The sequence below is a fragment of the Maylandia zebra genome, linkage group LG10 (assembly GCF_041146795.1).
Source record: "Maylandia zebra isolate NMK-2024a linkage group LG10, Mzebra_GT3a, whole genome shotgun sequence".
Classification (NCBI taxonomy): domain Eukaryota; kingdom Metazoa; phylum Chordata; class Actinopteri; order Cichliformes; family Cichlidae; genus Maylandia; species Maylandia zebra.
In genome coordinates this window covers 10,426,462-10,453,298 of record NC_135176.1, presented here as the reverse complement: position 1 = coordinate 10,453,298, position 26,837 = coordinate 10,426,462, and the positions used below count along the sequence as shown (strand labels likewise).

At 41.5% G+C, this 26,837-nt stretch overlaps 2 protein-coding genes across 2 annotated transcripts; one reads left to right on the top strand and one right to left on the bottom strand.

The window, feature by feature from the left end:
• The first annotated feature begins 5,201 nt into the window (after window positions 1-5,201).
• On the top strand, window positions 5,202-11,272 carry LOC101473139 (V-set and immunoglobulin domain-containing protein 1). Its single transcript, XM_004557325.5, has 7 exons — window positions 5,202-5,359; window positions 5,454-5,617; window positions 6,345-6,552; window positions 9,073-9,228; window positions 9,715-9,831; window positions 9,939-10,083; window positions 10,174-11,272. The coding sequence occupies exons 1-7, from the start codon at window positions 5,317-5,319 to the stop codon at window positions 10,268-10,270; spliced, it is 930 nt and encodes a 309-aa protein (XP_004557382.3). The 5' UTR covers window positions 5,202-5,316; the 3' UTR covers window positions 10,271-11,272.
• A 417-nt stretch (window positions 11,273-11,689) lies between these two features.
• tmlhe (trimethyllysine hydroxylase, epsilon) lies at window positions 11,690-26,653 on the bottom strand. Its single transcript, XM_004557326.6, has 7 exons — window positions 26,234-26,653; window positions 25,939-26,115; window positions 13,044-13,323; window positions 12,805-12,924; window positions 12,480-12,716; window positions 12,232-12,370; window positions 11,690-12,086 (listed from the first exon to the last, which is right to left on the bottom strand). The coding sequence occupies exons 1-7, from the start codon at window positions 26,352-26,354 to the stop codon at window positions 11,955-11,957; spliced, it is 1,206 nt and encodes a 401-aa protein (XP_004557383.1). The 5' UTR covers window positions 26,355-26,653; the 3' UTR covers window positions 11,690-11,954.
• Between the last annotated feature and the right edge of the window lie 184 nt (window positions 26,654-26,837).

The following is a 26,837-nucleotide window of genomic DNA, read 5'->3' as shown; positions in this document are numbered from 1 at the left end:
CTATATTTTCATCTTACTTTCAGTGCACGGGCTCTGTCTGCATTGAAGTGCACAGCTTTTCTGAGGAGATGGATACTGGGCTGGTGAAGTAGCTCAGCGAAATGTGCCTTCCATTTCCGTGTTCTATTGTCAGCTCTCCATATAAAAACATAAAATATTGAAAGGGTGCATTAACATGGATCAGAAATTGATGGCTGTTTCTCTCAGAGGGGAAAAAACAGCAGTTAAAAAAGCACTGGATTCTTTGGTTTGTGGTTCAAACCACCAAGTTTGTTTCAAATGTTTTTAATAAATCATCTTTACTAGTTGTAATTATTGCATTTATGCTTGACCTAGTCAGCCTCACCAGATCAGTCCACTATTCCAAGAAAAGGTCATGTGACCGAGCATCAGCTTGGATTGGTTGAATGGATAATGATCAACTATTCAGCCAATAAACACTTACATCTGTTACTTTACGCATCATGTTCATTCTTTAAGCATCTAGTCTGACACGATCGCTGCTATAATACTTGGTGAGCAGGTGTTTTAATTTTACAGCATGTTCATCGGTGTTACCATGGAGTTTTTGTTTGTGACGTGAAAAGAGAGTGAGGAGCTGAGAAGGAGTGGAAACATAATGCGTGTAATATTAAAATATTAATATTAATATTACTGTGACCATGACTGAACTACTAAGACCACTATGTAGAAAACCCTATGTCTAGGAAAACACACAAAAGGGTTAGGTCAAGACTACATATCCCAGCACTGCATATTTTTGTGTTTAATATACCCAAGGAAGAATATGCCAAAGTCATTTTTAAAAACTAACCTATAAAGTGTGGTTAACAACAGCTGATTTTTATCTCTAAAATTTGCTTCATCCCCTCAATAACGACCACTCCAACCACTCCAAGGTCTCAGTATTCTAAGCTGGACATAAAAAACTGTGAATATCTCTTTAAAACATTAGTGTACTTTGTGGAAAACACACATTTCCACTTGGCAAGAACCATCTTTCAGTTAAGTGTTGAGAAGATCACGGCTCTAACGCATAAAATTATACTTTTGCTGGCAAATCTAACAGCTTGCCTCTCAATTTATTTTGGCATTTCCCTTGTTGCTAAAGGACAGATTTTAGACGATCAAAAATATCATTAGACAAAATGGATGTGGGGACGTTATGCATCTTCTGAAAGCGTAACGTTTCTCTGTGCCAGAAAGGGTCATCTGTGCGATTGCTCCTTTTCTTTTTCTTTTTTTACTTCTGGCATTTTACAAAAGTTATAGTCCAAATGCAGCACTGACAGCTTGTCGATTAGACTGTTTGCTGATGTAAATGTACTCCCCTTCTGCGCCCCTTGTTTCTCTTCCTGAGACAATTCGTCACAGGTCGCCCTCTTCAGTGACAGACTCTGAATTTCAGAGATGACAAAAGTATCAGGAGATGTTGCGTCTGACTGACTGTATCCCACTTCTTTTAGGTTTGTTTGCACAATTGTGTCAATCTCTGTGAAAGCGGCGTCTCATGCTAGCATTTGATGGCAATGTGAGATGATAGTTCAGTGTCACTGCGTGTGGTTTTTAGAGGCAAGGGGAAAATAAAAAAGCAATGCAAAGGAGACTTTTTCATCTGTGTTAGTCAGATGATGTTTCACACTACACTGTTGTTTTTTTTGTTGTTTTTTTAAAGTTCTTACTCTCGCATATGATTTGGTTTTGTACCATCACTGTTTTTAGAAGTGGTAAGGTTGCTTGGTAGCTGTGGGGACATTAAGCGAAGCCACGCTAAATGCCTGGCCTATATATTTTTGTTATCCAAGTGGGAGAGGAGGGTGAAGAAGAGCCAGGCCTGCTGAGGTTGAGGAGTGTGGCATTCTTGGCTTCGTTGCATCAAGCTTCCCCCACCCAACATGTACATGTACATCCACATGCACATACTTAGAGAAATGCTCATCACAACACATCTAACAGGCTGGCCTGCCATCTATTGTCCAATGACTGAATTGCACCCCTGTTCTCCTCAATAGCAGCAGTGTTAATGCGAGTACCTTTTACATGACATCATTTATCTGACCGCTTCATCTGCAAGACAAAGCAAGAGCGCAGGAGGAAAACACATTAAAGAATAGATGATATTTGTTTATAAATGGCTTTGAGCTCTTTAAATTGGGGGACTTGGGGGCATACAGTGCATTTTGACCTTAAGTGGGCCATACCAATAAACATTTCTGTCAGTGTAAATTAGTTTAGCTGCACATTTAATCACTGAAATATCTCAAAATAAGAAAAAGAAGTGCAGTTTCAACAGCACGTCTCAGATTTACATCATAAAGAAATGATGCTTTATTTAATGAAAGAAACCTGTCAGCATGACTCACTGGGCTTTAAGGATAGGAAATAAATGTGTAAAATGACAGAAAAAGTTCTGGTAGCTCATTGCCCAGTAATTATTAAGCAGAAGGTTTTTTGTTAACTCACAAAAAATGTTGATAGTGAAAAAACAGGAACTTTCATCTAATTGTTTATCCATTACTTTGGAGCAGAATGAAACACTGTGGGGGAAAAGTTGTAAATCTTCATGAAAGATTGAGAGACATTTAAGTGCAGAACATTCACAGATGTCTTCTTCTGCACTGGGTACACTTTTATTTTCAGAGGTGCACCTTTACAATTACACTCATATACTTTTAATTGATTTGTGTTCTAAGCAGCACTTGTCATAACTTACTACAATGGTTTGAAAGTGCTGTGGTACTTTTCCACCATGAGGGGTTCAAATACTTCCCCCAGCACTGTGCATTACTACAACAACCAGTCGGATTGTTCAGATAGGTCCGTCAAAAAAAAGCAGAAGAAAATACCACTCAATGTGTACTCACTCTTTCTGAGCTCGGAGTTTTACGCCCCCTCGCAGTCTGCCGACAGGGAAGCACTGTTTGCAGTGGGTGGATGAGTAAGTCTGTGTGGAGGTATTACACAGAAACCTGCCGGAGGTTTGAGGAGGACACAGCTACAGGTCCAAGCAGCCTCATGAGATGACGCTCGCGGCTTGGTGGATGCTACAGGGTGCATGCATCATCAGCTCTCCCCTCGGATTCAAACTAACTGCAGAGCCATTAATGTGACTGGAATAGAAAGAAGAGTCAGTATAGTGTGGCTGAAGGGTGAAACAGTCAGAAAATGGCAACAATCTAATCTTCCCATTTTATTATCCATGATGGCTAAGTTGCGGTCTTGCTTGCTCGGTACAGGTGCAAGCATTTATGTTCCCCAGAGCATTTATGACAATGACTCTGATGATCCCTTTCTCCTCTAAGGCTACCACTAAAACAACTGGTCAGGATTTTGTGAAGCATTCTTTAACAGGTTCCCAACATATTTTAACAGTAGATTTTTTTGGATTTCTTCTGAAGTGCTTCAATAGCTAATGGGTAATTTTAGTTTTTTTGTTTTTAGTACAAGTATTCAAGCGTCAAGTGGATGAATCAGGTGATGAATCAAATCTTTATGCTAAAATATTAGTGCTAAGCATTCAGTTGAAAGCAGCAGCGTGATCATTTATAGCATCATGGGGTAAACTCTTAGACTTACTCTAACAAAGAGGCTGTAACTGGCCCCTAATGGCTGTGCATGTGAATGTAGTATTATTTTTATTTTATTTTATTTTAATATATTATTTTCCCCATGACCCTGTAAAACTGTATAATTTTTTGCAGTAATAGTGTAAAAAAATGACTTCTTTGAATCAAAATAAACATAGCCAGCCATAAATGAAACAGGCCATTGTTTTGCTGAACGTGGACGATCCGTCACCTTCGATAAAATTTAGCTAAAACAGGAAGCACAAATTTGAATGTTTTATCAAGTTCTGCCAGATGTCCTATTACAATGTCAGCTTCTGTCACTCTAATCTCTAAAAACAGATCTCTGCGCATGAATATGTAACACCTGTGGATTTTCTAGTACACAAAGTGTTCTCATTTACATCTGTAATTCAAGTGCTATTGTTAAATCAAGCCTGAGTGGGCTTTGGTTGCACGGAGGTCAAAGAGTCTGCGTGGAGAGCTGGAGAAGGACCGAATTTGCCAGAAATGTGATCTAAAATCTGCCCTCAAATAACAAGGGATCTGCTTATTGTGTTTCTATAATCCTGATCTCAACTTATGTGGGAATAAGCATTTCCCAAATGTAACTAACTGAATACATTATTAATGGTTCTACTCATTCATTAGTGGTTTTCCCACTTGACTTGTCATGGAATCAGAACGCTCTCAGACTCTGATTAGCTGGTCGTGAGTCATGCTGATGCATTTATTTAAAGACTGGCCCCTTGTTGTTTCACTCTGCAGTTCTGCCCAAACACACAGCTGCCAACACTTTCTTTTTCTTTTTTAAAATTTTCAGACAAAGCCTACAGACAGTGATATTGTGTCATTTGCCAGCCTATCACATAAACGTCTTCTGGATAATGAGCTCTACACGCCTTCCTCCGCTTCCCACATCATGCCGCTGCCTCCCTCCCTCACCCCTCCAGTCACCCCTAATCAACATTTTTCACATTGTTAATCACTTATGTCAGCTTCTGGTAATTATAGACAATTAATCATGTATGATTCACTGTCTCTCCCTGTCAGCATTGTGCTGCACGCTGTGTGAGCGAAAACGACAAAGGTGAAACTGCCTTTATTAAGTAGGCAGCAGCACCGGGGAGTGGACTCCCCAGTGATAAGCGGCATGTTGCAGCGCTTTGGCTTACACTTCCTCGAGGCAAGCGATAAAGGCCAGGTGGAGATTAAATTACATTAATTCCTTTGCCAGAAGCCCTGACCCAGAATGACTTACAAGACAAGGAGGATGAGCTGTGGTGAAACTACTGCCAAAGTACTGAAAAATGAATTAACCATCATTGTCAAAACACCTGCCATGTACAGTCAACATTTCAAAACACACACACACACAGAGCAGACTGCACTCAGTCCATTTGTTTCCTTTAAGGTCACGTTGTATCTGCCCAAAGCATGACCAGATTAGGGGTTTTCTTTGCCATCATTTCTCATTTTAATCCACCCTGATTTAAACTTTTTGAGCCCGAATGCCCAAATCTATAATTTATGAAAAACAGTTCTCTACACACCCAGTGTACACACCTTGTCTGGCAAACATGGAAATGCAAACATGCGCATTATCAGCAGTTCTGTTACCATGAATTCCCCGACCTTGCCTGTGATACTGTAATGCATTTACCCCTTCCTCTTCTAGACCTGCTTGCACGGCGAGTATAAAGTTCAGTTCTTAGGACATTCTGTGAGAATCCCCACAGCTTTTGTAAAGATGTGCTCTGTGCAGCTCTTGTTGGTGCTTTTAAGCATTACAGGTAAGCACATTTCTGTCTTACATTATCATTTGTTTTTTTGTAGCAAGTTTACATTTTATTGGAAACCTACTTGAGCTCTGATATTGTTTTACAGGATGTGTCGAACTCATCACAGTGACGACCACGCAGAAATACGTCAATGTGACAATTGGTGGTAGTGTCCTGCTCGACTGTACGTTTGCCACTACAGTGGCGACAACTGCCGACCTAACAATCCAGTGGGAGTTTCTCTCAAAATCCGCCATGACTGCACAGCAGGTAGATGGAGTCTATTGTTCGGATTACAGCCATGTGCCAACTAATTTGTAGTTTTATGGACCAGGATGATGAAATGTCTTTCAATTTAGTAGCTAAAAATAGGGTGTGCAAGTTGAAGTTCAGGCCAATAAACTCATGCGACTACACACGGTGATCACTTCTGAAAGACATGAGTAATTTTGTGTTTCTTCCAAGTTCTCCAGAGCAGATAAGAATCGCTTTCTCAGAACATAGCATCATCTTCGAGATGCTTCAAAATGCTTCGAAGGAATTGATTCTCATCAGAGCAGCAAACATTTAGTTTTTTCCTGTATTTTAAATATTTTAAAAACATATGTCTACGCACAGCTACACATACAGGTTTGCGCCTTTTCCTGCTGTGCCACGTTTTCTTACCAGCTAGCAGACACACCCAGTCTGGATCGCGAAGCCTGTGACTGAGATCGACAAATATCTTTCAGGCAGTGCTCATTTAACCTACAGCCACAGACTCACAAATGTGCTGCTTCATGCAATGTCAAAAAGTGCTTTTAAAGACATCTACTACATGCTGATGTGAAAAAAAAAAAAAAAACGTCGGTCCTGTAAATATCATATTAACTGGAGAACTAAAGGTTTCATCTCTCCAATTATTTGGATCACTCATGCAAACTAGCTCGAGGACAGTGAGTTTGTGCAGCGATAGCCAACAGATGATCGGATCTGACTTCTTGCCATTTGCTTTCAGATCTTTTACTATCAATCAGGAAAGGTTGTTATTCCCAAGTCTTACGAAGGCAGGATTCAAACTCCAGCTGCTCCAGGGGCCACCATGAATGCCTCCATAACTATAAGAAACATGCAACCATCGGACTCTGGGCTCTACACGTGTGAAGTTCACAATTTGCCCGACGTTGATGGACAGTCTCAAGCAAATATCATCGTGAATGTCCTCGGTGAGTTTTGCCCACTTTTGAAATAGATTTTTGGTGTTTGGTATATTATTGTGTTTTTATGTTATTACATTTTCAAACCCTGTTTGATCCTATTTGATCATTTTTTAAAGACAAAACATGAACCCTAACACACTTAGGCCACACAAAAGCACGGGTAAAAGTGAACAAAAGGAATGAGTCATGGAAAGGAACCTACACACATTCTCACAGTCCAGGAATCAGAAAGGTTGCGAGGGTAAACAGTGGGTGTGTAGGAGATTTCATGCTACCTGATTACACCCATTAGAATGCTGCTGCTTCAGCCATTATTCTCCTCCTCTAAGTAAGCGTGTGTGACTCCCTGAAAAGGGAGTGCCAGTGTTTTTATCGAAACTGTGATTTCAGTAAGAATGTTTCAGCTATCTTTCCTCACCTGAGATTTCTGTATCAATTATCAATGTTGTAACATTAACAAACCTATTAAAGTAGTGGCCCTGAACAGTGTAAATAGGGAATTACATTCATCTCAAATCCCCTCATTCACCGAGTTACCAGGACAACCTTGCAGGCCTCAGTAGTTTCCATGGTTACTTCAGCAGTCTCCTCATTGTCAGTGTTGGAAATTAGAAAAAGGACTGTGACTGCATCCTCGTACTGCATACAGAATATATATGAGTGTCTGCTGCATGCATGTGCTACCTAAATACTGTACAGCCTTTATGGAAAAAAATGACTGGGGAGTGGGGCACTTTCTTTATACTGACTGTGAGGCACAATATGAATATGTATGAACACACTCATGCTGATTAACATGGGCTCAAGGCTGATTTGCATCACTTATTTTCACATAGAACGACTAACACTGGACAGCTTTGCCATAAATTACAAATACATATGTATAGAAACTTTGTTTGTTTTCCTGATGTCTTTTTTGTGAAAGTTAAAACGCATGTGGTATCAAACATGATTTTGGCGTACAGTTTGTTTCCAACTGTCTTACTGAACGATCTAATAATCAGCGGGCAGCAATGAAACACAGATTGCCTCTTCAGTAGCTGCTGAGCTCACGATGAGGCCACTCCTAACGTATCCTGAATCACGATGACTAATGGCTAGCCACGTGACGTTTTGTTTGATTAAAAGGATTTGCTATTTTAACGAACAAATCTGTTAACCATCTTTGATAAACAATCTACAATACACAATGAATTGTTTCACCTGAAAACTCCAAGGAAAGACTAAAAAACACGCTGGTGTATGAATGAAAATAAAAAGGGCACCAGAATTTGCCTTCATCCCTTCATTTTCCATTATCTACTTCCTATGGTCTACAAAATGCATCTAAATTGCCAGTGCAGTGTCAACAGTTCACACAGATAGGGCAGAGAGGAGAGAGGACCCTCATACTTGCGATCTGCTCTGGCTGGTGATTTATTCCCTCAAGATTAAAATCTGCCAATCAGGTGTTGGAGAGACACTCAGCAGTGGAAGCCAATAATTGATGGCACCTACAGGGAGAAACCAGCATAAACAGGAAAGAAGAAAATACACACTGATAAACACACACAGAGCTGCGGACTGGAATATAGCGGTAATCAATACGGTGTAGACCATCTGTTCTAAAGCAGCGACTGAAAGAGCATCTAGAGGCACTTGACCATTGCTGCTTTATCCCACTTCATACTGCAACAAATTTCAGAAAAGAAAGTACTTTTTTTTTTATCTGACATATCTACTAGTTGTTTCCAGTCCTCAGTATCTAACTCAGTCTAAGAGGATTATAAAACAATGTGGTGTTAAAGAATAAAATCAGCACTTTCAATGTGTTTTGCTTGCAGTCCCATCAGATGCTCATAAGCTGTCACAAGTGTGATTTCCCCTCTAAAGTTACCCTGTGGTTTCACTGAAATAACATCAAAGCTTGCGGTGGTAAAACTATACAAAAGTAATAAAAAGAGAAGAGAAAGAAAAAGAAAAAAATAGTAAATTATTCATATTTCATCAAATAATAACAACAGTCGCCTCAAGGTGTCATATATTATAAGGTAAAATCCTACAGTAATACAGAAAAAACCCCAACAATCAGATGACCCCTATAAGCAAACACTTGGCAAAAGCTGTTTTGACCAGTTTGTGGGTGGGGGTGAGGGGAAGGAGACAGGACAAAAGACAAGCTGTAGAGGAGAGTCAGAGGTTAATACTAACTAATTATTAAATGCAGAGTGGTCTATAAACACATAGAGAGGGAAAACGAGGAGTGAAGAAGCATCATGGGAAGCCCCCAGTAGCAGTGTTGCAACTAAAGGAAGGTTTGGGGTCACCTGATCAAGACCTAACTATAAGCTTTATCAAAAAGGAAGGTTTCAAGGCTATGATGATGACTGGATTTCCTTGCCAAGCCTCAAAGGGAAGCTGATCTCTTTATTCAGGAGCTGCTGTTTAAATGGCTTGAAAAATGTCAGTGTTTTCTCCAGGCTGAATGTGTGCTTTGTAATAATGTCAAGTAGCCAATAAAGCCTTAACTTCCCTGTGGTCCGCCAGAGAAACCATCTGCTCCTTACTGCGCCGTCCATGGCAATGTTGAATCGGGTCACCTGGTCACTCTGACCTGCCACAGTGAGCAGGGAAACCCAACACCGACCTACAACTGGGCCAAACTGGATCAGACCAAGACAAGGAGGCCTGTGCTGGGAAGAAGTGAGTCCAGCATCTATATACACACACGTGTATGTGTATATATATATATATATATATACACACACACACGTGTGTGTGTATATATATATATATATATATATACACACACACACGTGTATGTGTGTATATATATATATATATATATATATATATATATATATATATATATATATATATATACACACACACGTGTATATGTGTATTTAAATATATATATATATATACACATATATATATATATATATATATATATATATATATATATATATATATATATATACACATATATATATATATACACATATATATATATATATATATATATATATATATATATACACATATATATATATATACACATATATATATATATATATATATATATATATATATATATATATATATATATATATATATATATATATATATGCGCGCATTAGCACATTTACCATCTCATGAATCTGAGTGAACTTTGTTTTTTCTCAGCAACCACAACTGGAATACTGGAAATCAAAAACATCTCCCAGTTTGAGTTTGGGGAGTACCAGTGCATTGCTACAAATGTTGTGGGCTTTGCAACATGCACCATTGAGCTGAGTCCTGGTTTGTCCTCACATTTATTTTTTGGGGAGCTTTAATATGTGTGTTTGTGTGTGTTTGTGTGTGTAATAATCCCCCCTCACAGGTATAAAATGTTTGTGTTTGTATAGAAGTGGCAGATGGGGTTATCGCAGGCGCGGTTATCGGAGCGCTGCTCGGGTGCGTGCTGATCGGCCTGGTTGCGTGGTTCATCGCTCACACAGTCAAGAAACACAAATACAACGCTGTTAAAATGGCAGAGGCCAACGAGATGAAGTGAGATTACAGATTTTTGATACACTTCTTCCATCGATTTGGTCATTTAGAGTTCAAGGGTGTAACGGCTACTGTTTGTTTGTCCACTAGGGGGAGCTCTCCTCCAGCCCAGGAGGCCTATGAGAGCATTCCCAATGCAAACACGGCTGACAACGTTCAGGATGAGGAAGAAGGCCCTCAAGCCTAAATGCCACTTTAAACAGCTACAGCATTGCATTAGCATCACTATTATGTATACCAGTCTTTGATATGGAGAGAATTCAGATGTAATGAGAACAATGGAGCTAATCTTCATGTTTGAATTTGCTTTTTCTGTGCTTACTCAAATTCTGTCAGTTTTACAGCTTTTTTTTTTCCAATTTCAGTTAAGTAATGAATGTTTTAAATTTCAATCTTTTTTCTTACATTGTGTGAAAAAAAACTGTATGAACATGATTCTAAAAGATTTTTTACATAAAAGAAAATCAAATAAATCACATTGATGATGTCATGCCTATACCAAGGGACATTAAATCAGAGCCCAGTTTTGAATGTACTGTATTCCATAGGCTTTGTGAATAATTCAGTATTGTTTGATTGCACTCGAATCCTATTGTGGAGATCAGGGAAATATTTTACTGCTACTATTCATAAGCATCATCATTACCATTACATTAATTATCATTTCATCAAAGCATTTATTCAATAGATTACACATGTTCTTAGTTAAGGTTATTACACCTACCACAGAGAGCTTCTGTCTGGTAAAAGGTTAGAAGCGCCAACGGGCGGGGTGAGGCTGAGTGCGTTGGAGGTCGAGACATACACACACACACAAACAGTAGTTAGACTCGTGTTTAGGTAAGAGTTCAAATAATAGTTTGCAAAAGCTTGTGACTGCAAAATTGTGTTTGCCTACGGGACAGTTTGTTCCAGGAGATAAGCGAGAGCTAGAAGATTAATAGGAAGCACCTGGCCTCGAGACGGAGAAGATGTCCTTTTAAATGTGTCAAAAGTCGTCCACAGAACATTTGTGGTTTTGAAACTTATGCATGTATTGTATCTGCTTTGACGCATGAGGGGGCGTCATAAATAATACCCTGATGTTATAAAACAACTGCTTGTGTATTATTGGGCGGAGATCGATGCTGTCTGCGTGCAGTGTTCATCTCCCCACGCGTGTGTTCATTAAAATCATTGTTTGACCGACTCTCCTGGACCAATTGTTGTTTTTGTGCTCACCCTCAATATTTGAACTCGTAACACTATGAATGATCAATATGCTAAGTTCCTAACACTGAGGTCGCACCACTTTAATGTGCACAACCAGCTCAGTCTGTGATTTTGTTTTGTCTTTTTTTCTGATTTTTATCATAACCTGTGTTTTAAATGTTTTTTAAATAACCTTTTTTTTCAGTAGTAACAGAAGTAATAAATGTAAAAAAGTTACACCATCAATTTGTTTTGTATCACATGCAAACTTCACAGATCATGATTAAATAAAACATTTCTGAATCACCAGAGTGCCTCAAGATTTGTCACATGAGTGTCAGAGGCTGTGTTTACTGAGTATTGTGAGAGTGTCGAGGATATGCTGTGTGATAAAAACAGGATCAGCACATGGAAGTAGAAGTAACACTGAACGCACAACACATCACGACACAGTTTAATAACTGGAAGCCATTTGAGGATTAAGACATTTCATTGTTTCAAGTCAAATTCGGGACACATTCACACTCTAACTTCACATAAACTGCTTAAAAAAAATCTAATGTTAATTAAAAAATACAGAAGAGCAAAATAAAACATGCTCCAGCAGTATCGGTGCAGTGTTAATTAAACCTGTATTGTGGGCAGAGTGATAAGGCAGTCAAGTGAAGAAAACTTCACGTTCAGGCCTGGAGCCCGAAGCAGCGGGCAGCACTGAGGACGTCATCTCTGGTCAGATAGCATCCACAGAGTTGCCTCGAGCCAGTGAAAGACTCCCTCCCGTGTAAGACTCGCCAGTTGTCTATGAAAACAACCTTACGGGGAAAAGACAGGGCAAAACACTCAGATTATAAAGCAACACTGACATTTAAGTTGTCCTGTGACTTGACTACGAATTCATTTTAGTTGGAACTCGGAGAAGCATTTATGTTTTGACTTTGTGGCCTGCACATATCTTACTTTTCCCGGAGTTAGCTTCACCCATAGCTCGTTCTCTGGCCTCCTCAGCTCTGTGGTCAGCTCTCGATGCGCTGCGTACCAGCGCTGAACCACATCATGGGGGATTGTGTTTAGCACAGATCGATCGTAGTTGTTGTATCTGTCAATACGTAAATACATCAGTTGCGCTAATTAAATAGACAACCACTAAACAAGTGAACACAACATCAGAAAAATAAAAACTACACTAAATTTCAGCATCAACATACCGTATAAGATACATTTCATTGTTCCAAGGATACACGTTGAGCAGGGGGCCGATGCCTGTGATGTGGTTTTGGTGCCTGTCGGTATTTTCGATGTAATCGTGCTTGACGGGCACCTGAGCAAGCAGCTCAAAGCTTTCAGGTGAGCTCTGACGTAATTTTTCTGCAGCGTAGAACCCATCAACAAGCAGCGTCCTTCCCCCGGTTCCCTCATGCTTGAGACAGTGGAAAACCTGGATTCTGCCATAACGAACAGAAGCATCAAATATCCAAACATAATCATGAGAAGTCAACGTTACACCAACAACCCCATCTCTGCTGCACCTACCCACACGGTTCCTGAAAGTAGGAGGTGTCAGTGTGACGGTCCAGGGCCAACTGGCTGTAGGCAGTATCTCCCCTGGAAAAATCTGAAGTGAAGCACCACATTCTGCCATAGGTAGTCTCCCTTTGTGAGAAACAGATGAAATTGAGGATAATCAACAGACAGCTGGTTGAACGACGCCACTGGATACGAAGTGTTAACGTAAAGATGAGAATGTGATCTGTAGGCCAACAGAAGCATACCTGATTAGACTGACCCTCTGGGTTACTGCCTCTGTGGCTTCCACTGTGGTTGGGACATCGTCTATAAACGCGATCCCGTACAGAAGATAATTTTGAAGAAATTTCTTTAGCTCGTCATCACAGCTCATGAACGTGTCCCATTTGGATGAGGTTATGTTTGCATTTTTATAGATGTCTGAATTCCAAAGGATGCGCGGTTGTTCTGTACTCTGGTACTTTCTCTCAAAGCTGTTCTCAGCAAGCCAACTGAGACTGTACCTGGACATGTGACCACCAGGCCCTGGAACATAGACATGCAAAATAAGGTTAAGCTGACTTTGACAGATTTCTACTTTAAGGTTATATTGGATGATTCTACTTCCTGTAATAAACATTTCAGATAATGATGTAATCCTATGTGCAAGTACAGTATCCCCTATGAGCAGTGTTGGGTGTAACGCGTTACTGTAATTAAATTACTTTTCCACTGAAAAAGTAGAGTAACTGATTACTGTTCATTTTTAGGTATTTTAATTACAGTTACTTACAATGTACTTGCGATACATTGTAAAATAATTAAACTCGCTGAATATCATTATTTAATTTCAATAATTTATCTTCTAAAGGTAAAAGTAAATTCTGCCGCTTTAACATCGCTGTAGTGCAGCTGCGCGTCATCTTGCGCCAGTTTGCTGCGTAGTCGTATTCTAAAGCGGAAGATGTCGGACTCGGCTGAAGCGAGTGGCTGTTTTATGAAATGGACATATTCCCGTCTCTTCACTTTTCTGAAACAAGCAGACAAGAACATTACAGTAATATGTAAAAACTATCGGCCGCTGTTAATAGCATGAGTAGCCTACTGAAGCACCTGACACGAGAGCATAGACGAACCTTTTAAGATATTTTCAGCCGAGAATGTAGCTGTGTAATGCTCAAATATCTACTTAATTTATCAAAATATCACATATTTGCAAAAGTGCTTCCACGTTTTCGGAGAGCTCTGTTATCCACCAGCGGAATAGCTGACCGGGAGGCCAAGGCTTGATAAGAGTCCGCGAGCACAGCTAACTCCTGGCGTATTGTTTTTTTTGAAAGACTACACTGAAGAGTGTCAAGAAAGGAGATTACATGCAAGCAGGGAAGATGTGCAGCATCTGTCACATGTAGTACTCGAACCCTTGCCACCAGAACTCACGGCAGCTGTGCTGCCCACTGCGCCTAACCAGTTCTGGCCTCAAAACAAAGATATGATGAAAAAAAGCTTAAGAAGCTGGAATTTGTGCTGAAAAGTAGTGAAAAACTGAAAATTTTGCTAAAAAGAGGTGAAAAAGCTGAAATTTGTGTGGAAAGGAGTTTAAACAGTTGAAGTGTTAACTTTCTGTAGTATTCATTCCACCTCATTTCATTTCTGTATTTTATGTATATAAGTTTAGATTAGTTATTTATAGTTGGTTTACACAGCTTTGTGTATGTATGTGTATGCATGTGTAATGTATATATAGACACGCGTGTGTGTGTGTGTGTGTGTGTGTGTGTGTGATTTACATTGCTGTGCTTGAGAGCCACCATCTACCGGAACCAAATTCCTTGTATGTGTCTGCACATATACTTGGTCAATACACACGATTCTGATTCTGAAGAAAATGTTGCCATAAGCGGGATTCGAACCCTGCCCTCCTGGTCTGAGAACGGCTGCTCATCTCACTGAGCTAAAACATGGCTCAGCCCAGCAAGCAAAACTGGTGATCACACTGATAATGTGGTCTCTGACAGTAAAATGGGCCAAAAAAATGGCATAAAAAGCTGAATATCTCAAAAAGTATAAAAGTTATTATCACCAAAAGATATAGCAGTCGAAAGCAGAAATAGCAGAACAGTTTAAAGTTCGAACGGTGAAAACCGAGGGAGTAGTTAAGCGGCAAAGAAACGGAGCAACTAGAATAATAAAGGATAAAGAATAAAGAGAAACAGGATCTCAATAGTGTGAATGCCTGTGAGGCAAACATTTACTCAACCAAGTCAGTGAATCAGGTAAAGATTCACAGCAATGACAACAATAATATCTTGAGCTGACGCTTTTCCAGGTTTGCTCAACAAATGCTGGCACCATGAACATGCGGACTGATCCGAGAGGGAGGAGGACGGTAGTGACGGGGCATTTTCAAAACACATCTTTCATCCTTCCGCACTGAGAAGCAAAACTTCCATCTTACTTAGTTAAGACAACTCAAATAAATTGAGTTTATCAGAGTTTTTTGCATAAAAAGTATTTAAATCGAGCTCTAATAACAAATTGATAAAAACTGAGTTCAGCCTATTTAATATTTTTAATTAAACACAATATTACATTTTACAGTGCAGTTGGAATGTTGGTGGTTCAATCCTTGGCTCCTCCAGTCAAATGCTGCTAGCCAAGATAGTGAATCCCGAGTTGCTCCCAATGCATTAATCAGAGTGTAAGTGTTAGATAGAACGCATTATTAAATAAATTATCGGCTGAATTAGACATTTTTAAAACAGTTTGAGTGAATGGTTGTCTGTCTCCATGACTGTATCCAAGGTGTACCCTGCCTCTTGTGCCCTGTGACAGCTAGGCAGTATACATACAGGATTGCAGGACATTAAGAGGCCTGTAAAATCCTCCGTCTGTACGTACATATGTAGCAAATGAGTTGCAGGGACTCTTATTACATACAATTTTCTCTATAAAGACTCTACATGAGAATGTGTGTAGTCATAGAAGAAGTTTTCTGGATTCTGTTTGTAGTCCTTGCTCGCTAGGCTAATTAAGCTTGTGTGGACTTTGGCAGAATACAGGAAAACAGCCCATGTACGGTGCAAAACAGGAAGCCATTGAGCCAAACAGCCATTTAAGCACCAATTTCTATTGTCCGTCCATGATTTTGCTTTGTATTTTCTTTTTCATTTTATCTTAAATGGATCTGTATTCTAGCTGTACTGTGAACAATAACAACAAACAGGAAGTCTTGGCGAGTAACTGCTGGAAGCCTCAAAATATTGACTGTTGCCACCAGAGTGCAAGCAAGCGTACAATAGCAGAGGGGTTCTCAAGATTACCTGACTCGGATCTGAACGCAAAATTTATAGCAGGCGGTCCATGTGCTGCTGTGATTTAGCATTTGCTAACCTAACTCTGAAAGCCCCCCTGTTCACAAACAGAATACATGCTCAGAAACTGAGCTGACCTTGAATATGTTCCACTAACAGGGAGAGGCATGCATGCAAGAATGCCTGCATCAGCAGCTGTCATGGGGTTGCCACACCCACATATGTCACTGTATGTAAGACACCGTGTCACTCTTGTGCCTGCATAAAACCATAGTGAGAGTATTTTTCAGCAGCTGCACAGTCTGTTTTTTTTTTTTTTTTAAATGAATGGTAGAGTATAATCCAGAGAGATTCCCACAGAGAAAAGGGATCTCGGCTCTACAACACTCTGACGGGACTGCTATGTTCTTAAAAGGTTAAAGGAAGATGGAGTTTCCCGGTCTGTACACTGACTCCTGTACTAAAGAGTGAATAATTCCAGCTTGTGTCTGAGTCCCATGGGTCAGAGATTAACATTTTTTCAAACTAGAGCAGAGGGAGTGAATAGTTTCCACTGGTCCACACCTGGCATCTGCAGGACCATTTAATCTTCGGATTTCCCAAAGCAAGGGCAACTAAATCCCACCTGACTTTTTCCACTTAGCAGACAGAATAAGTAATGACTCCAGCTAGCCAGTGCTTTGTGCTAGTTAAGCTAGCTCGCCCTGCTGGGGCTCTCTCTGGGGAACAGCACTGTGAGCTGAGCAATGGCTTGTGTCTACAGTAGCTGGGCGATTATGTGGAAGATGAGGTGTTAGAGAGCATGGAAAGGGTTTCTTCAGTGGTGGGCAGGAAGAGAAACCCACGATCCTCCCCCTGAGTTCTGGGCAGGAGATCACAGAAAAATATAAACCTGCTCTTTTTCTCAGTTGTGTTCCAGAGCAGACTGGAATGCAGGCAGAAATGACAAATTTAGGGTTTTTTTCCTTGTGTCAAACTTCAACTAGCTTTTAGGGGTCAGCAGAAAACACTAAAGGAGGAGCACAGGTATGTCTTGGTCTCATCTTTTTATTTGACAGTTGTTGTATTGCTGATAATGTTTGCACTCCGTGCTTACTGTCCCTTGTGGTCCACCGTAGTGGCAACGGGGAGTGGTTGTTTTCACCAAAGTGGGTGTGTTTTATGTTGAAATGGACGAGCGGCAATAAAGATAATGGTGGCTCACGAAGCAGATTATGAACACGTTATTGAGAAAAAATTACCAATAATCATCCCACAGATGTAATATTATCTACAGCTACTCTTAGTACCATTGATATTAAGTTAGACTCTTTTTCTCCAATTGATCTTTCTGAGTTAACTTCAATAATTACTTCCTCCAAACCATCAACGTGTCTTTTAGACCCCATTCCTACAAAACTGCTCAAAGAAGTCCTGCCATTAATTAATTCTTCGATCTTAAATATGATCAACCTATCTCTAATAATCGGCTATGTACCACAGGCCTTCAAGCTGGCTGTAGTTAAACCTTTACTCAAAAAGCCATCTCTAGACCCAGCAGTCTTAGCTAATTATAGGCCAATCTCCAACCTTCCTTTCATATCAAAAATCCTTGAAAGAGTAGTTGTCAAACAGCTAACAGATCATCTGCAGAGGAATGGTTTATTTGAAGAGTTTCAGTCAGGTTTCAGAGCTCAGCACAGCACAGAAACAGCTTTAGTGAAGGTTACAAATGATCTTCTTATGGCCTCTGACAGTGGACTCATCTCTGTGCTTGTCCTGCTAGACCTCAGTGCAGCGTTCGATACTGTTGATCATAATATCCTATTAGAGCGATTAGAACATGCTGTAGGTATTACAGGTACTGCACTGCAGTGGTTTGTATCATATCTATCTAATAGACTCCAATTCGTGCATGTAAATGGAGAGTCCTCTTCACACACTGAGGTTAATTATGGAGTTCCACAGGGTTCAGTGCTAGGACCAATTCTGTTTACATTATACATGCTTCCCTTAGGCAGCATCATTAGAAGACATAGCATACATTTTCACTGCTATGCAGATGACACCCAGCTCTATCTGTCCATGAAGCCAGATAACACACACCAATTAGTTAAACTGCAGGAATGTCTTAAAGACATAAAGACCTGGATGGCCGCTAACTTTCTGCTTCTTAATTCAGATAAAACTGAGGTTATTGTACTCGGCCCTGAAAATCTTAGAAATATGGTATCTAATCAGATTCTTACTCTGGATGGCATTACCTTGGCCTCCAGTAACGCTGTGAGGAACCTTGGAGTCATTTTTGACCAGGACATGTCCTTCAACGCACATATTAAACAAATATGTAAGACTGCTTTCTTCCATTTGCGCAACATCTCTAAAATTAGAAATATCCTGTCTCAGAGTGACGCTGAAAAACTAGTTCATGCATTTATTACTTCCAGGCTGGACTACTGTAATTCATTATTATCAGGATGTCCAAAAAACTCACTGAAAAGCCTTCAGCTAATCCAAAATGCTGCAGCAAGAGTCCTGACAGGGACTAGAAAGAGAGAGCATATTTCTCCTGTTTTGGCTTCCCTTCATTGGCTTCCTGTTAAATCCAGAATTGAATTCAAAATCCTGCTCCTCACATACAAGGTCTTAAATAATCAGGCCCCATCTTATCTTAATGACCTTGTAGTACCATATCACCCTATTAGAGCGCTCCGCTCTCGCTCTGCAGGCCTACTTGTTGTTCCTAGAGTATTTAAAAGTAGAATGGGAGGGAGAGCCTTCAGTTTTCAGGCCCCTCTTCTGTGGAACCAGCTTCCAGTTTGGATTCGGGAGACAGACACTATCTCTACTTTTAAGATTAGGCTTAAAACTTTCCTTTTTTCTAAAGCATATAGTTAGGGCTGGACCAGGTGACCCTGAATCCTCCCTTTGTTATGCTGCAATAGATGTAGGCTGCCGGGGGATTCCCATGATGCATTGAGTTTTTCCTTTCCAGTCACCTTTCTCACTCACTATGTATTAATAGACCTCTCTGCATTGAATCATATCTGTTATTAACCTCTGTCTCTCTTCCACAGCATGTCTTTATCCTGTCTTCCTTCTCTCACCCCAACCGGTCGCAGCAGATGGCCGCCCCTCCCTGAGCCTGGTTCTGCCGGAGGTTTCTTCCTGTTAAAAGGGAGTTTTTCCTTCCCACTGTCGCCAAAGTGCTTGCTCATAGGGGGTCATATGATTGTTGGGTTTTTCTCTGTATCTATGAAGCGCCTTGAGGCGACTTTTGTTGTGATTTGGCGCTATATAAATAAAATTGAATTGAATTGAATTGAATATTCATAAGTTTGAGACAGAATATTACATGGTGTCAGAGTAAATCGAACTAAACGCCCACTGACAGAGCGAAATGGATTCGTCGGGAGTTCCTGCACCACGGATGGACTGGGATTCAGCCAATCTTCCCGATGCCTGGCGGAGGTTCGTACAACATGTGAAGCTAATGTTTAGCGGCCCGCTAAGCGGCAAGCCCGAGGAGACCCAGTGCAGCTATCTTCTTCTGTGGGTCGGAGAAAGAGGCAGGGACATTTATAACACATGGCAGCTGTCTGATGAAGAAGCTAAAAAGCTGACCACATATCTCGACAGGTTTGAACAGTACCTCATGCCGAAAACGAACACCATTTTCGCCAGATACAAGTTTAATGAAAGACTCCAAGGTGAAGGGGAGTCATTTGAACACTTTGTGACCGAGTTAAAGTTACTCGTCAAGCAGTGTGGCTACGTTAACAGTGATGAAATGGTCCGAGACAGGATTGTCTTTGCAACCAGTTTACCACAAGTCAGAGAAAAGCTGCTGAGCCAAGGGTCAGATTTGACTCTAGAAAAAGCCATAGACATTGCACGCTCCTATGAGATCGCACGAGGGCAATTGAAAGCCATGGTTGACCCACACACGAGCCTGCAGGGAGCAGCGCCCGCGCATGCAGTATCCGCTAAGCGCCAGAGTACGCAGCAAAAAGATAGGAGGGCACCTCATTATAATAAGATGGGAAAAGTGTGTGGAAGATGTGCACGAGCACACAGCCAGAAGGAGGAGTGTCCTGCAAAAGGGAAGAGGTGCAAAAAGTGCAATAAAATGAACCACTTTGCCAAAGCATGCCGTTCACAAGCACCACACCAACCCAACCCAGTGTACTCTATTAACCCTGACACTCCAAGCGATGAAGCGGAGCTATTCATAGATTCCATAACAAAGTGCAACGAAGGGGAGGCCGATGAACAGGCTTACGCCGACGTAGAAGTAGGCTCACTGCATCACACCGTGAGTTTTAAGCTTGACACAGGAGCCACTGCTAACGTCATCCCTGCCCGATTGTTTAAGAAGTGTTTTAAGCAGGTTAGCTTGGCACCGCCCACACGCACACTATCTGGCTATGGAGGAGAAAAACTCAACATCAAGGGCACATGCCAGTTGAAGTGCAGGTGGAAAGGCATTCACAAGATGCTGACATTTGACATAGTAGACACTGCAGCACCCCCCATCCTAGGGTTGAGAGCATGCCTGGATCTAAACCTAGTCAAGCTGGTCATGTCAGTACAGATCACAAATGTCATGGAGGAGTTTGCCGATGTGTTCGAGGGCATAGGGAAATTCCCAGGAGAATGCGACTTACACATTGACCCAGACGCCATGCCCGTTGTGTGCCCCCCCCCCCCCCGGAGGATCCCTTTCACACTGCGGGAACGACTGAAACGGGAGTTGGATGACATGGAGAAAAACGGCATAATCATCAAAGTAAAAGAACCCACAGAATGGGTAAACGGACTGGTGGTCGCAGAGAAGCGTACTGGGAAGCTCAGAGTATGCCTCGATCCTCGCGAATTAAACAAAGCCATCAAAAGACCTCATTACCCGCTTCCAACATTGGATGACATCACACCAAAGCTGGCAGGAGCACAGTACTTCAGTGTCATGGATGCTCGCTCAGGCTATTGGGCCATCCAACTAACCACCAAGTCATCGCTCCTCACCACCTTCAACACGACCTTTGGCAGGTACCGTTTTCTGCGCCTTCCTTTTGGGATAATATCAGCACAGGACATTTTCCAAAGGAAAATCGATGAGACGTATGAAGGGCTCAATGGAGTGGCAGCCATCGTGGATGACATCCTCGTGTTTGGCAGGACAAAGGAGGAACACGACGAGAACCTCCGTGCCATGCTTGAGCGCACACGGGAGCGAGGAGTACGTCTCAATCCAGAGAAATGTGTCATAGGCGCCACAGAAGTGAGCTACTTTGGACACAAACTCACCCGGGAGGGCATCCAGCCAGACCCAAAGAAACTGCAGGCCATAAAGGACATGCCACCTCCTGAGAATAAGAATGAGCTTGAGACAATCCTTGGAATGGCGAACTACCTGTCCAGATTCGCACCACGACTATCAGAGGTGAACGCACCGCTGCGTCAGCTGCTCAAACAAGACTCAGAGTTCATCTGGGATCAGACCCACGACAGAGTCTTCCAGCAAATGAAAGATCTCATAACCAGAGAACCAGGCCCCATACTGGCATACTACGACACGACCAAGGAGCTACGGCTACAGGTAGATGCATCAAAGTATGGTTTGGGAGCTGTGTTAATGCAGGACGGACATCCAATAGCATATGCTTCAAAGACACTGACCCTAACAGAAGTCAACTATGCACAGATCGAAAAAGAGCTCTTTGCAGTGCTGTTTGGATGCAAGCGTTTCCACACGTACATATACGGCAGGAGAGTCATCGTAGAGTCGGACCACAAGCCGTTGGAGCACATACTGAAGAAACCAATCTCTGTAGCCCCTGCTCGTCTGCAGCGCATGCTGTTACAGCTGCAGAGATACGACATAGAGATCGTGCACCGGCCCGGAAAAGACATACCTGTGGCCGACACACTGTCCAGGAAACCATTGCCCGACCAAGACAGCACGCTGAGTGAAGGCATGGAGGACCAGATCCACTCGGTGATAAACAGCCTCCCAGTAAGTGACAAAAAACTCTCAGAGATACAGGCTGCAACAGGATGCGACCCGCAGCTCACCCTGCTGAAGCAAACTGTGCAGGATGGCTGGCCTGAGGACAGAAAAAAATGCCCCAAAACCCTTTTGGACTTCTGGACTTTCAGAGATGAAATTTCACACTCCCATGGCATCATCTTCAAAGGTGACAAAATTATAGTGCCAACAGCCCTAAGAAACAACATGCTGGAGAGAATCCACACTGGGCACATGGGGATTGAGAGGAGTAAGCAGAGAGCAAGGGACGCCCTCTTCTGGCCAGGCATGGGCAAGGACATAGCTGCCACGGTGGAAAACTGTTCCATATGTCAGGAGAGGCGCGCGGCGAATCCCAAAGAAACTCTCATCCCACACCAGATCCCTGAGAGGCCATGGCAGGCAGTGGCCTCAGATCTCTTCACATGGCGTGGACGGGACTACTTGGTAGTTGTGGACTACTACAGCCGCTACTTTGAGGTCGAAAGGCTATTCTCTACCACTGCAGGGTCCGTCATCAAAAAGCTCAAGGCCATATTCGCCAGACATGGTATACCAGAGACGCTTATCTCAGATAACGGCCCACAATACAGCTCTCGAGAGTTCAAGGATTTTGCAGTCACATGGGACTTTGTCCACACGACCTCAAGTCCTTTGTACCCGCAAAGCAACGGCCTTGCCGAAAGAACAGTCAAGACGGCCAAATCAGTTCTGGATAAAGCTCATGCTCAGGGAGTAGATCCCTACCTGTCCCTATTGGAGCAAAGGAACACGCCAGTCGACAGCTTCAGGTCACCCGCGCAGCTCCTCATGAGTCGACGTCTACGCTCAGTGCTTCCTGTTACCGGATGCCACCTGGTACCTCGCATCATAAGCCCGACGGTTGTGCAAAAAACACGGATGGAAAGACAAGAGCATCAGAGGCGTTACTACAATCGCAGCGCCACACCACTACCGAGGCTGCAGCAGGGGGACCACATTCGCTTTCAGCACGAGTCCGGAGCCTGGAAACCGGCTGTCATCATCCGACCTGCAGAGACTGCCCGCTCTTTCGTGATCCGCACTGGCGAGGGACAGACTATACGGCGTAACCGACGGCACCTGAGAGGCGCCAAGGCGTCACCGGCACCTTCAGCACCAGCATCCGATCTGGTCACCCAGCCAGATAGTGCAGCTCAGCAACAAGCAGAGCCCCTGTCGCCATCTAGAGACACTAAAACACCAACCATGGACACTAGCCCTGCACTGACCACCAGATCAGGACGAGTGGTCAAACCGAGGGTTATTCTTGACCTGTGATTGTAAAGGGTGTAGGCGGATCGCTGCCCTAAAAAAAAAAAAAAAAAAAAAAAAAAAAAAAAAAAAATGGAAACATGTCAAATGTCCATGTACTAATGAGTGCATATCCCGCATTGCATTGTTGGTGTTAGTTTTATGCCCCAGTAATTTTACACATGGCAGTGTTGAAAAACTGTTCCTTATCCTCAGGTTCGGGATGTTCTATTTTGAAATGTATACCAGCTGTGTCACTGGTGGGCATCTAAAAAAAAAAAGGGAGATGTTGTATTGCTGATAATGTTTGCACTCCGTGCTTACTGTCCCTTGTGGTCCACCGTAGTGGCAACGGGGAGTGGTTGTTTTCACCAAAGTGGGTGTGTTTTATGTTGAAATGGACGAGCGGCAATAAAGATAATGGTGGCTCACGAAGCAGATTATGAACACGTTATTCATAAGTTTGAGACAGAATATTACAACAGTGACTGCTGATAAAGGCTGCTATCTAAAGCCAGCTTAGGCAACATTCCCTGTACGTGTAAATCAATTTTATGGTATATAACTAAAACTGTCTATGTTTTTCTCCTTTGGATAATTACACCCTAAGCCTTACTGTACCTGCACATGAAGTAAATCTTTACACAAATACAATGTGCCAGGGGGCAAAGACCACTACAGTATATTTGGCTGTGCAGAGAACTTCAGACGAGCCGGTCCTGGGCAGTTGTTATAGCTTTGCTTTTTCTAATTAGATTTTTTTTTTTTATTTCAATTTGAATTTTTGTTTTAAATTCAGTTTAGTTTCAATAAGTTTCCAGAGATGGATTCTCTTGTTTTAGTTTAGTGTTTACTGCATGGAAAGTTTTGCCAGCCTTGTACACATCTAGTCTCAATAAACATGTCTATCAGCTCCCCCATCAGACAAGCTGTAATACAATTTTTACCAAACTAACACTAAAACGAAGAACGATTCTTCTATATTTTTATTGTAGTTTACTTAATTGTTTCATTTAATTTTTGATTTTTCAATATTTTTTTATGTTTTAGTTAACTAAAATGTTTTTTTTGTATGTCGAATTGAGGGAAGGTTGAAGCTAACATCTATGTTTACTCCTATTGTGAATAATCTTGACTTTCAACCGGGGATGTTTGATATAGGATTTAAGGAATGGAAGAACAAAGGAATTCAGAGACTGAGGGACTTATTCTCCGATAATGTAGTTATGCCATTTGACCAAATGGTTGAGAAATATTCTCTCCCCAAGCATGACTTTTTCCGTTACTTACAGATAAGGCATTATATTTTGCATAGTACTAACTTTAGTGAGAGTCATGAAGTCTCTCCTGTTGAAAAATTATTATTTTTAACAGACAAAGAGGTACCTGTGAAGATATTTTATAAGGCTTTATATTCTGTACTCTCAGGGACGTCACAGAGGCTTAAAGGCAAATGGGAAAAGGAATTAGGTATAGTAATTGATGATGAGGAGTGGGAAGATGTCTGGAGTTACGCCAAATCAATATCAGTTTGTAATCGTACCAAAGCAATACAGTTAAAAATTATACATAGAATGCACATATCTATGTTTCGCAGACATCAATATAATCCTACCCTTTCACCCATGTGCCTTAAATGTAAGACAGTAATTGGTACCCTAACTCACAGCTTCTGGTCATGTTTGAAATTGCAAGAATATTGGTCTAATGTGCTATTTGAAATGGAGAAGATTTTCGGTTGTGAATTGGAGATGGACCCTCTGTCTCTCATACTGGGCCTCCCCAGCCGGCGATTAATATCCAAGAATAATAGGAGATTGTACTGTGTTCTCACCTATGCGGCAAGGAAGAATATACTACTCCAATGGATTTATGAAAAAGTACCAACTATTAAAGGTTGGAAAAGAGTAGTGTTGGATTTAGTGCCACTGGAATATCTTACATGTATATTGCATTCAAAAACAGATCAATTCTTTAAGGTGTGGGAACCATACTTGAACTATGTGGAACCTGATGTTTCTAATATTATGTTACAAGGATTCTCTTGAGTGTTTAAACTGTAATGGAACTGAGCTGGGTTTTTTTTGTTTTTTTTGTTTTTGTTTTTTTGTGTGTTTAGTTATCAGTTTGTTTGTTATATGTTTGTTTGTCTGTTTGTTTATTTTTTGGTTTTGAATTGTACACTGTATTATGTTATGTAATTATGTACTATTTGTGAAAATAAATAAATAAATAAATAAAAACTAAAAAAACTAAAATGTTTTTACACGTTTAGCTTCAGTTTTAGTTGAGTTTCAATAACCTTGCTCCTGCGTTTAGCATGTGCCATTTTAATGCAATTTAACTAAAGAAAATGTGTTATTTCCAAACTATTTTGTTTTACAGAAATGGCCACATTGAATGAAGATTCCATTTAGAAAACAGATGATGGCCATCCTTCAAAAAATAATACTAAGTTGCACTTCAACAATGTGTCTTAGTTCTTCACACAATTTAAAGTCAATTTTCATCATGTTCTCTCCCACCCGCCTGTGCAACCCACTGTTGCACTTATAGTGCCCCACTTACAGGTGATAACAAGGTGGTCTTCTTCCACTCGTGTCCTTTCGGGACGTATAGTCAGATCTATGCTCCCAGTGTCCAGGTTCCTCTGGTTAGTTTTGGAGTTGTACGAAGCAGCAGAGAGGCAGTGATCTCGCAGCCACACATAGTTAAAATGCATCTGCGTCCCTCCATAGTGCAGTTCTGGTGATTTCAGAAATATGTGTTCAGGGGGTTAACAGCGAAATTTGTGATAACATAAAAACAAACAAACAAAACCAGGCATGCGCAAACCGGGTTAAAAGGTTACAGCTAAACCCACCAAGACACTGCTCGTGTGTGCGGAAAGTAGCACAAGCCCTCCGTGGCAAAGCCGTGCTCCTGCTGACACCACGCAGAAGCTGAGCCTGTCTCAGCACACTCCTGTGCAATCTGCAAAACATTTCAGGTGCAAACACACACAGAGATGCACTAAAAAACTGAACCCCAAAATTTAAAATGGTTTTCCGTTAAGCCTCCCAGCAGTAATCCGACCAACTAAAACCACAGCGGCGTGCTTTGTGCATGCTGGTGTGTGTTTCTCCCGTCAGCCCTTCACTTGCACACAAGAGAGTCTTAAAACTTGTAAAAATTTCTTGGCATGGCGTAAAAGTCCAAATTAATTATTAAGCGACTCCTCCTGCAGAGTTGCTGCACTCCTCCATCAGTTGGCTCTTCTTCTTCTTTGAGCTTTTCTCTTTTGTAACCATCAGTGAAGTTGCATTACTGCCATCTTCTGGATTTCAACCACATCAGAGAACCCGGATCTGCTTCCCCGCCGTCTTTACACACTTTAATTTGAATTAAACACACGAAGTTCTTTTTACTTATCATAACCCACAGTCCCCTGGCGGCTGGGATAGGATTCAGGACCCCGGTGGCCCTGA

Bases quoted from the DNA above. Each gene is read 5' to 3' on its own strand.
- LOC101473139 (XM_004557325.5), top strand. From the start codon at position 5,317: ATGTGCTCTGTGCAGCTCTTGTTGGTGCTTTTAAGCATTACAG. The intron at 9,832-9,938 runs GTTTGTCCTCAC...GTGTTTGTATAG, and splicing joins CACCATTGAGCTGAGTCCTG to AAGTGGCAGATGGGGTTATC. The intron at 10,084-10,173 runs GTGAGATTACAG...TTTGTCCACTAG, and splicing joins GCAGAGGCCAACGAGATGAA to GGGGAGCTCTCCTCCAGCCC.
- tmlhe (XM_004557326.6), bottom strand. From the start codon at position 26,354: ATGTTTTGCAGATTGCACAGGAGTGTGCTGAGACAGGCTCAGCTTCTG. The intron at 12,371-12,479 runs GTATGTTGATGC...ACGTATTGACAG, and splicing joins AATGAAATGTATCTTATACG to ATACAACAACTACGATCGAT. The intron at 12,087-12,231 runs GTAAGATATGTG...TTTCCCCGTAAG, and splicing joins TGAAGCTAACTCCGGGAAAA to GTTGTTTTCATAGACAACTG.